General features: G+C 40.6%; 1 protein-coding gene and 1 pseudogene across 1 annotated transcript; one reads left to right on the top strand and one right to left on the bottom strand.

Moving 5' to 3' along the window:
• The first annotated feature begins 5779 nt into the window (after positions 1 to 5779).
• LOC136507863 (protein ALP1-like) lies at positions 5780 to 7137 on the top strand (annotated as a pseudogene).
• Positions 7138 to 7293: 156 nt separating this feature from the next.
• Positions 7294 to 8371, bottom strand: LOC136506738 (glutathione S-transferase T3-like). Its single transcript, XM_066501630.1, has 2 exons — positions 7962 to 8371; positions 7294 to 7882 (listed from the first exon to the last, which is right to left on the bottom strand). Exons 1-2 carry the CDS (start codon positions 8369 to 8371, stop codon positions 7294 to 7296), a joined length of 999 nt encoding a protein of 332 aa, XP_066357727.1.
• Positions 8372 to 10278: the final 1907 nt, after the last annotated feature.

The raw sequence follows: 10278 nt of genomic DNA, 5'->3' as shown, positions 1-10278 counted from the left end.
GATACTCATTGTCATTGAGTTAAACTCAAGTCAGTTAGTAATCTTAGGACTCATTGAGAAAAGAGCGAGCACAATACCAAGATATGATAGACATTATCCAGGGGTAATTTCGATCTCTCGCGCACAACTATTATTGAATAGACTTTGCCATAATTTATTAACGATCGTACATTATTGGTCGTACAGGGTTTGGAAAGAGTTTATTCGGCAACACCGCAAGGATTGCAAGGCACCACTTAATGTAGTTGAAATACCAGTAAGTAGTACTATATATACTTCCCCACGTGTTTAATTACTATATCGTACTTCAATTTACTGTGTGAGATGATGAGAATAATCTTCTTCTCGTACAGTGGTGTTTGCAGGCAGGAACCAGGTAATAACTTGTGTGGATACTACGTTTGTGAATTTATCACTGCATACATAAGAAGAACTCCTGAAGATGTCCTCAGAGTACTGTATATATCAATTTTTTATTTATTTTTAAATGAATATATATATATATATATATGTATGTATTAATACTTTTCCTTTTATTTCAAATGCAAGACTGAATGGTTGAAACGAAGGGTCATGTAAAAAGACCATCTGAAAGCAGTTTAAGAGTCAATAGCAGGATATCTTCTAGAAAAAGTGCTAAATCCCAACGGCGAGTTCTACTTTGATCTAAGGAACTAATGATGTAAATTAAATGTTTATTGATATCGTTATTTTCGAGAACAAGATTATGAAAGTGTTGTATATATACATATATATCTATAATATATATAGTTTCATACTTTATTCGAATATAATAATGCTCGAGATGAGAATTAGATGTAATTATATGCGTGCGTGTATTTATATTAGCAGCGTAGAATACGTACATAAAAACATATTATATATTAAACAAATATGTGTAACTGAACTGAAAACAAATTAAAAAAAAAAAGAAAAAGAAAAGGAACCTTTAGTCCCAGGTTGGGGTTACCAACCGGGACTAAAGGGTGTGGCCAGGTTTGCTCGACTGGAGGACCTTTAGTCCCGGTTGGTAACACCAACCGGGACTAAAGGTCCCTCTTTAGTCCCGGCTCGATGACCCGGGACTGAAGGTTTCCACCTTTAGTCCCGGGATTGTTGTCCCGGCGCGGTAACCGGGACTAAAGGCCGTTACCGCCCTGGGACAACAAGTCCATTCTGTAGTAGTGAACTACAAACGTGCACGTTGTTGCAAAGAAACATACACCTTATTGCATAATCACCTGAATGACATGCGACTTCGGAGATTTATGTAACGGTCATGTCATCTATTCCAAAATAGTATGTATTGGAATCGGAGTCTGTACAATCGCTGGATGCACCAATGCGTGTGGTTCTAACTTATGAGCACGGGATGTGAGTCCGGGTCACAGACGAGATAGTGAGAGATGCAAGGCCATTGTTGGAAGTAAAATAACCGGATAAAAGAATCCATTCGTTCTTTAATATTAGGTATAGATATAGATTATCAATAACATACATTAGACTGTTCTTTCCTTTTAAAAATTATCCAACACTTCCCTGGATGAAAAGATTTTTTTTACTATTTTTTTTTTTTGCCCAATTTAAGATTTCTAGAAAATCAATTACGAGCCGTCTCTAGAAATCCCTTTATAGAGAGACGGCTCTTGTTTCTAGCCGCCGATCTATAAATCGATTCTTAGGGACTGTTGGACAAACGCCTCTATAAATGGTTGATTGTAGAGACGAATAAATAGGGCTAGGCCAGCCATAACTATAGAGGCTTTTCAATCGTCTCTAAAAACCGTTTCTGTAGTAGCTAGTGGTTAAATATCTCTTTAGCCGGTTCCCCTGTCACTTTCTAAATAAAAGTAAACGAAATGATGATTAACACTCCACTTGGAGAAGTGTGTACACGCAACATTTATTCCTGTGGCGCATGAACAAAAAACAAATTCATTGGACACATGTCGGTAGAGTGATCATGATAAAAGCTGCATGCAATCGGCTAAAGACAAAAGACAAAGTAGGCTAGTAGCAAAACAAAGAAGAATGATATTGGTCGACAATATAAAAAGAAATGTCTTACTCTATTATATTAGTTGCCTCATAAGAGTCTATATGCTAATCCTCATAAAATGCAATAGGAAAAGAAGATAAATACTAAGGATTGTCTAAAAATATAAAAATATCCAGTAGTTAATTCAGTAGACTTTAACATTAACTACAAACCGTGCACGCTGTTGCAAAAAAACATACACCTTATTGCATAATCACCTGAATGACATGCGACTCGGAGATTTATGTAACGGTCATGTCATCTATTCCAAAATAGTATGTATTGGAATCGGAGTCTATACAATCGCTGGATGCACCAATGCGTGTGGTTCTAACTTATGAGCACGGGTTGTGAGTCCGGGTCACAGACGAGATAGGGAGAGATGCAAGGCCATTGTTGGAAGTAAAATAACCGGATAAAAGAATCATTTCGTTCTTTAATATTAGGTATAGATATAGATTATCAATAATATACATTAGATTGTTCTTTCCTTTTAAAAATTATCCAACACTTCCATTATGTAAACTAACATAAAGTAACTCTTGATCTCAATCTAAATTACCTCATATGCCATTGTACAAAATAATATAGGATAGCCCCTAAATTTCTTTCTAAATTACACTAGGTGCACTATTATAAAACCTTTAATTAACCCCCTAATTAAATATAAATAGCCTCATCTTTAATTAAAATATCTCAAGATTGTATGATATTTCTAGGTTACTCTCTTCTATCTCCATTAATGTAGAAAAACTAACTCAAACTTTTACATGTCACTACACATATGCTATTATATATAAGCATATGCATGAAATGGTTAGCCTATTGATTGCCAAAAGTAAATAAACTTCAATATAACATAAAAATCACAAATTCTAAGACTTAATGTCGGATGGGTGGGCAGTTGCTAAGGTACTCAATTGGTTGATGCGGTCCAGGAAGCCAGAGGTAGTGAACCGTAGCGAAGGTGACAGCATCTCCAGTCCATGGGCACATTGTATCTATAAAGTATGTCTACTTGCTGTCCAATCCTGCAAACCATAAAAATCTCTCCACAAACAGGGTCTTGAATGATTCTTGTCAAATTTTATGGTCTGAGAAGGTGACAAACAGCGGCTTCAACAATCAACGGTCGTTCCGAAGTGAATGCTCCATCCCCAAGTAGCAAACAACATCATCTGGGGTCCTAGGTGCCAACCCTAGCCGCTAAAATGCAAGGTTGCTCGCATTGAAATGACTTCTTCCGAAGTAAGACATCTGTTGCAATGAAAAATTCCTAACATGAACAAAACTTTTACCGAACCCAAAACCAATTGGAACCAAATGGAAACAGGGGGTTGATTGAATCCATCTAAGCTTCACCAGGCGTTGTCCACGACGACAATGCAAGTGCTCGAGGTAGGGCAAGTACAGGCGACGGGTTAAAATAAAGATGAAGCAACGGGTGGGGAGAATGGAGATGAAGCAACAACAGGTGGGGAGAACTAATGGATTCGTATTGGGGTTTTTTAGTTGGTCGAACGGCCGCAAAGGCGCCGGCAAGCCCCGAGGGGAGTTGGGAACGGGCCAGGCGCTTCTAGATTTGTTGTCAAACGGATGGTCCAGATTGATCGGCGGCAAGAACGGACGGCATGGGATAAGTTAAACAGTGTCCGTATTAAGCCGACCATTGCCACGCTAATCCAACGCTATAATACGGCGATTGTCAGCGGTTAAACTGCTTTTAGATTCTCCTAGAAACAACCGCAACCATACATGATAGTTTTTTCACAAATATATAGAAAAACAAAAAAAACATTCAGTCGAGAGATCAAATCCGTGCACTGGCATTTTGCAAATAGTATTGGAAAGAAATTGCTTTGCACTTTCATATAAAAAAAGGTGGCATTGAAGAGATCAAATCTACGCAAATAGAATTTTTTTCATTGATTTATTTTATATATCTAACATATAGATACAATTTGGACGAGTATATGACTTGTACTCATCCGGAAGCATAATAACTAACCTAAACTATTAAAATAAAACTACTTGTACTAACTATAAACTACTTCATCTAAATATGATCCTCTCGCAGAGAGGATCATGCTCGCCTCGCTCGCTTGGGAGGAGGCGAGTCGAAGTCGAAGTCAGATTCAGTCGGAGTCATAGTCGTCATCGTCGTCGGCATCAACGTCGACGTCATCCTGGTCCTCGTCCTCCTCCTCCTCCTCTAGGTCCTCCTTCTCGCAGCTCCACGGAGGACTATAATCAGACGACATCCACTCGTCGAAGGAGATGTCCTCCTCAGAAGAGTGGTGGCAGGCAAGTCGTCCTCGCTGGATGATGGGCTGCTTGCATTGGAAACTTGATGGGTCTGTCCGACATTTTCTTTATAGATTGGAAGAGAAGGGGATGATGGATGAAGAAGAGGGGTGGTTTAGAGGGCACCGGGCTTCAAGTATATGTAGAGCAATGGGTACGGCTCTTAGGCTTCAAGCGGCAGAAACGATGGTGATTTGACGGCCTTGGAAGTTGAGGCAATTCAACACACATGCTGAATTTACCGCTGCTTGACCAAACGCTAGTTTAGGGTCGGTGGCCAAAATGCGTATCCCAGTCGGCCCGGCTTTTCATGCGACAGAGCAAATGCAACCCCAATACCACTGCCGCATCTATCGTTAACCCGTCGGTGGTAGAAGTCTAAACTGCCGGTTTCATTCCCAGGAGGCCTCGCTATCGTTTCAACCGACGGTGGAAGTATCACACCGCCGCTTCTATCTCTACGGTAGTGAAAGTGGCCACAGTGATAAATCAATCTGTAGTAGTGCTTCTTCTTCACCAATAGCACTGGGAAAGCAAAGGGATTGTGACTATGAGTGATTAGACCAGCTTCTAGCAATTGCTTAAGTTGGTTTCAATTTCTATCTTGTGTTGGAGGGAGTAGTGATATGGTCCTGCATTAACTGGCACTGAATCTAGGTATAATGGTACAACATGGTCATAGCTTCTAGGTGACAGCCTTTTGGGGTCTTGGAATAGATCAGCATACTGAAGTAGTAAGTCCGAATTTCTTCTGCTGGTAGTTGTTTTGGAGTTGTAGTGCTTGTGGAGGTAGATGTAGGGCTATCCACAAAGACATATGCCCAGGTATCATTCGCTTGGGTGGATTTGAACACCTGCTTGGTAGAGAGTGCTTAGGGACAGTGGTGGTGTTTGTAGGCCCTTGAGAGTAATTAATTTGCCTTGGTGCTGAAACTGCAAAGTCTTGGCCTGCCAATCACACTGCATAGGACTGAAGGTTTTGAGACAATCAAATCCTAAGATAGCAACATAGGGGAGCAAATTCAACACTATCATATCAGTGGTGAAAGTGTGGCCTTGAATGTACCACTGGAGACCTTTGACTTGCTTAGAGCATCTCCTACAGGTTAGCTAAAAATAAATGCTAAATCTCTTGATTTAGCCATCATGTAAAATAGAAAAGCCTCTCAAAAACATGATGGCTACAGCAGCCTAGCTAAAGATGCTCCTTTTCTATATTTAAATGGGCCAAGACGGTTGGTCGGTACTTGCCGTCAGGCCTGCTCGCAAGCAACGCACCCGCCAGGCCTGCTCGCAAGCAATGCACGCACCACCGCCGCTGCTCGCAAGCAACGCACGCACCGCCGCCAGGCACAACGCACGCCTTGGTACGGCTGTCCCTGCGTGGCCGCGCCGCTCGGTTTGACGGTGGAGCCGAGCAGCAACCGTAGGTGTGTAATGGATTCTGAAGCCGAGTTCAATCTGCTGAATGAAGTGGTGGATTCATCATCTTCGGATGATGACGATGAATTGTATATTGCCGCTGCAGACATAGTAGCAACGGATATTGGCAATGAGCCACGTCATCGTGGTTCCGTTGAGGGACATCGTGTAATAAATCGTGATAGACAGTCAGGGCATGTGAGACTTTATCGAGACTATTTTTCAGATGATCCTACATACGGGCCAAATTATTTCAGGCGCAGGTTTATACGTACCCCATATTTCTTTTCAATTATACCTTGTATATGCATTCGATTTTCGCCTAATTAATTTGTCTTCTTGCATAGATATCGAATGAGGCGTCATGTGTTTGTCCGTATAATGAATGCTGTCGAGGATCATGACGACTATTTTGTGCAAAAGAGAAATGCAGCTGGTACCCTAGGACTATCTTGTTTTGCAGAAGGTGGTGGCGGCATTTCGGATGATAGCCTATGTTCGTATTGGTGAGAGTACTGCTCTAGAGAGTTTGAGAAGGTTTGTCAGAGCTGTTGTTCATATATTTGGGCATGAGTACATGAGAATGCCTAATGAACATGATATAGCTAGATTGCTTGCAATTGGTGAGAGAAGAGGTTTTCCAGGTATGCTTGGTTCCATAGATTGCATGCATTGGACCTGGAAAAATTGCCCTGTTGCATGGTAGGGTATGTACGTGGGGCACAAAAAGGATCCTACAATTATACTAGAAGTGGTTGCTTCTAAAGATCTTTGGATTTGGCATGGTTTTTTTTGGATGCCAGGCTCGCATAATGATATCAATGTTCTCCAAAGATCTCTTGTTTTTGCAAGGCTTGCTGAAGGCGAGGGTCCACAGGTTAACTATAGCATCAATGGAAACAATTATACAATGGGTTATTATCTCGCAGATGGCATATATCCATCTTGGGCCACTTCCGTGAAGACCATACCAGAACCTCAAGGTAACAAGAAGAAATATTTTGCTAAGGCACAAGAAGCATGTAGAAAGGATGTTGAAAGAGCGTTTGGGGTTCTACAAGCTCGCTTTGCTATCGTTCGAAGACCAGCTCGTTTGTGGGATGAGGACACGCTTGGAGAAATCATGAACGCTTGTATCATTATGCACAACATGATTGTTGAGGATGAGGGGGGTGACTGAAGATGATTTCAATTACAACGACATGGGAGAAAAGGTGACAGTATCCCATGATAGTACCCCTGAGCTCGATGCTTTCATTCAAAATTACAAGAACATCAAGGACGAGGAAACGCACACACAACTTCAGGCCGATCTTATTGAGCACTTGTGGCAAAATTATCCAGATTTATACAATAATACTATTAATGATTGATTTCATTTGTCATTGAACTATAATGATGTTATGCTTATAATTATTGTAGAATGTTATGATTTACATTGCAGAAAACCAGCACAATATCATACCGTATACAACCAGCACAATGTTTAAGAAATATGGTACTCGTATCAGCACAATATGATAATTTATCTAATTTTTTATACGCCGTGCAAGTATGTCATTCTGGAGCTGTTCATATAGTAGCTGCTGTTTGGTGGACATGGTACTCGTATCGACATTCATAATTCTCTCTTCTTCAAGGTTCCTCTCGAACTCAAATTTGTCTTTCTCAAATCTGATTCTTTCTTCCTCGATTCTGTTCCTTTCTTCCTCGATTCTGATCCTTTCTTCCTGCAATGCAAAGGCTTTTTTGCACCTCTCCTCTTTCTTCAAATCCTTCTCTATATCAGCCTCTTTCTTCTTTGCCAACAAATAATCCAATGCTTCGATGCTGGAACGTTGTCGTAATTTGTCTTTCTCCTTCTTCTTCCCTGCAGGTCTGTCCACTGTAGGCATTGCTGCCTGACTCTCTTCACCATTAGCACTGACAACTAATTGTGCAGCCGCTATAGGACTTGAATTCGCCGTGGTCTTTTGCTTTTTCCTTGAAGTCGTTCCACTCTGATTGCTTCTATTTTTCCACTTGGCCTTGTCTTTCAATTTTTCCCAGCAATGGAGGTAAGGGAAATTCCGGTGTTGCTTGTCCTCAGACTTGAACATTTTTAATGCATTTTTTCCTGCAAATTCAAACACATAGAGACTGCATGACATAGAGAAACATCATATACAATTGGAAGGGCAAGGTCTGTTATCTTACCTTATCAGCGAAAGATAAACCACTTTGATTTCTAGCCTCTATCTTTGAAACGCAACCAGCATATAAGTTCACATCATGTAGAATACCAGACCACCGGCTCATTAGGGAGCTTTGCGTTCGATCAGAATCAAATGTCTTGTTGATATGAAAGTAATCATATATTCTTTTCCAATTAGTCGAACGTGATTGATCAACTCCATGCACTGGATCCAAACTCACATTTAGCCATGCTGAGACCAACATTTCGTCCTCGTCTTTACTGAAATTCTTGGACCTTTTCTGACTCCCTTTCACACATGCTAGGGCCTCATCACATGCTAGCGTTTCATTAGGAGTTGGGACATTATCAGACAAAGCAGCAGGATTACAACCCCTTGTAATTATGTCGGTAAAAGATCTTTCGGAATCCATGGCGCCTGTGAAAAAAAAAACCACAGGGACAATCAAGATCATAGAATGAAATACCACAGTGAAATGCCATAGAGACAATCAAGATCATAGAATGAAATACCACTAGTGAAATGCCACAGGGACAATCAAGATCATAGAATGAAATACCACAGTGAAATACCACAGGCACGTCTAAACATCAACCATTAGTTGCAGATGTACTGTTTTGTCAGCCAGTGCATCCTGGTTATTACAGGGGGCAATATGCACATGTCTGTTTGTGTCAGGTTAAAGCATATCGCCTAATCCTATGTACAAACTGTACGCAAGGATGCGAACTTGAACTCTTCAAGCGTGACTGATCACTCCTGGCGCGACTCATCAAATGGTAGTCCAGACAATTGACTACGTTAGCCACAAGACGACGTTGGAAGAACAAACCCCAGGAACAAGAGGAGCCAGTCATATGTTTTCCAGTTCCAAAAATGTTACAAAAAGGGCAGTTCAGAACTAACAAGGTTACCTACTGCACTAGACAAATGCACTAGATTTATAAAAAAAGCGGTATTTCATTCTATGATCTTGATTGTCCCTGTCAAGATCATAGTGGAGATCCTAAGTCAAAGTAATTAGAAATAGACAGGCACTTTCCAGCCAGCCCACTCAACATGCAATATTTCTAAAGTACCGCCAAGTGGAAAGACCACGACAGACAAGTAGTGCTAAATAAAAAAATCATGATATAAAAGGATCATCTTAAACTGATAAATCAGACAGGGAAACAACTTATGAATGAAATAACACAGTGAAATACCACAGTGAAAAAATACCACAGTGAATAAAATTACTAAACATACTGAAATACACAAGCTCTAGTTCAATAAATAAATTTGTAAATATGCACAATCACTACCTTCACTATACTGCAACTACTCGAATTGTACTATCGGAAAGTAACAAGAATGCTTTCATGATTCCTAGCTCACCAAATCTGAGTTCACAAAAATGCTTTCATTCACAAGTACTCGCAATACATAGCTATTCACAAATTGCATCTGAGCTAACAGGTACATTTCAGATGTGGTATAGAAAAAAAATTAAAGCCCTATTTGCTCCATAGGAAGATGACTAAATTCAATGTGCTGCAGAGCTACAAAGATTCAACTGAAAAAAAAAACTGAAGAATAAAAAACTACTATTGATAGCAAATTAGACAGACACTTGAACAAGTTTCACAAAACTCTGACCTCAACTCATTATATGCACAGTTTAGCAATTGGATAATCACAGGGAAGAGGGTAACATACTGTTCACAGAATAAAATTACTACACATACTGAAATACACAAGCTCTAGTTCAATAAATAAATTTGTAAATATGCACAATCACTACCTTCACTATACTGCAACTACTCGAATTGTACTATCGGAAAGTAGCAAGAATGCTTTCATGATTCCTAGCTCACCAAATCTGAGTTCACAAGAATGCTTTCATTCACAAGTAATTGCCAAGAATGTTTTCATTCACAAGTACTCGCAATACATAGCTATTCACAAATTGATGTAGGAGATTACATGTACAGTTCGAGTAGGCTTCATTATTAAAAAACAAAAAAATTGGATCTAGGTATTAGGAACTCACCGGAATACATGCAGACAAGGGGGCTGATGCAGCGGGGGCAACATTGGGAGGAAGAACTCCACGCCGCAGCCCAGGTACCCCTGCACTTTGCAACCAAGGCAACGACGGCAACTGCTGTTGCTCCCAACCGCTGGCCGCCGAGAAGACGGGGAACGACTGGAGCTCAGAAGAATTGGGGTCCCCGTGGCCGTGGCTCGTAGACATAAGATCCTCTTCTGATTGTGCCTGCGACATGGTGCCTCCACACGATTCCGAGGTCCTCGAAGGGATCCGCGTCGTGGAGAGAG

This window comes from Miscanthus floridulus, chromosome 15 (assembly GCF_019320115.1).
Source record: "Miscanthus floridulus cultivar M001 chromosome 15, ASM1932011v1, whole genome shotgun sequence".
Lineage (NCBI taxonomy): Eukaryota > Viridiplantae > Streptophyta > Magnoliopsida > Poales > Poaceae > Miscanthus > Miscanthus floridulus.
The sequence above is the reverse complement of the archived record's forward strand: the minus strand, read 5'-3'. Positions and strand labels throughout refer to the sequence as shown.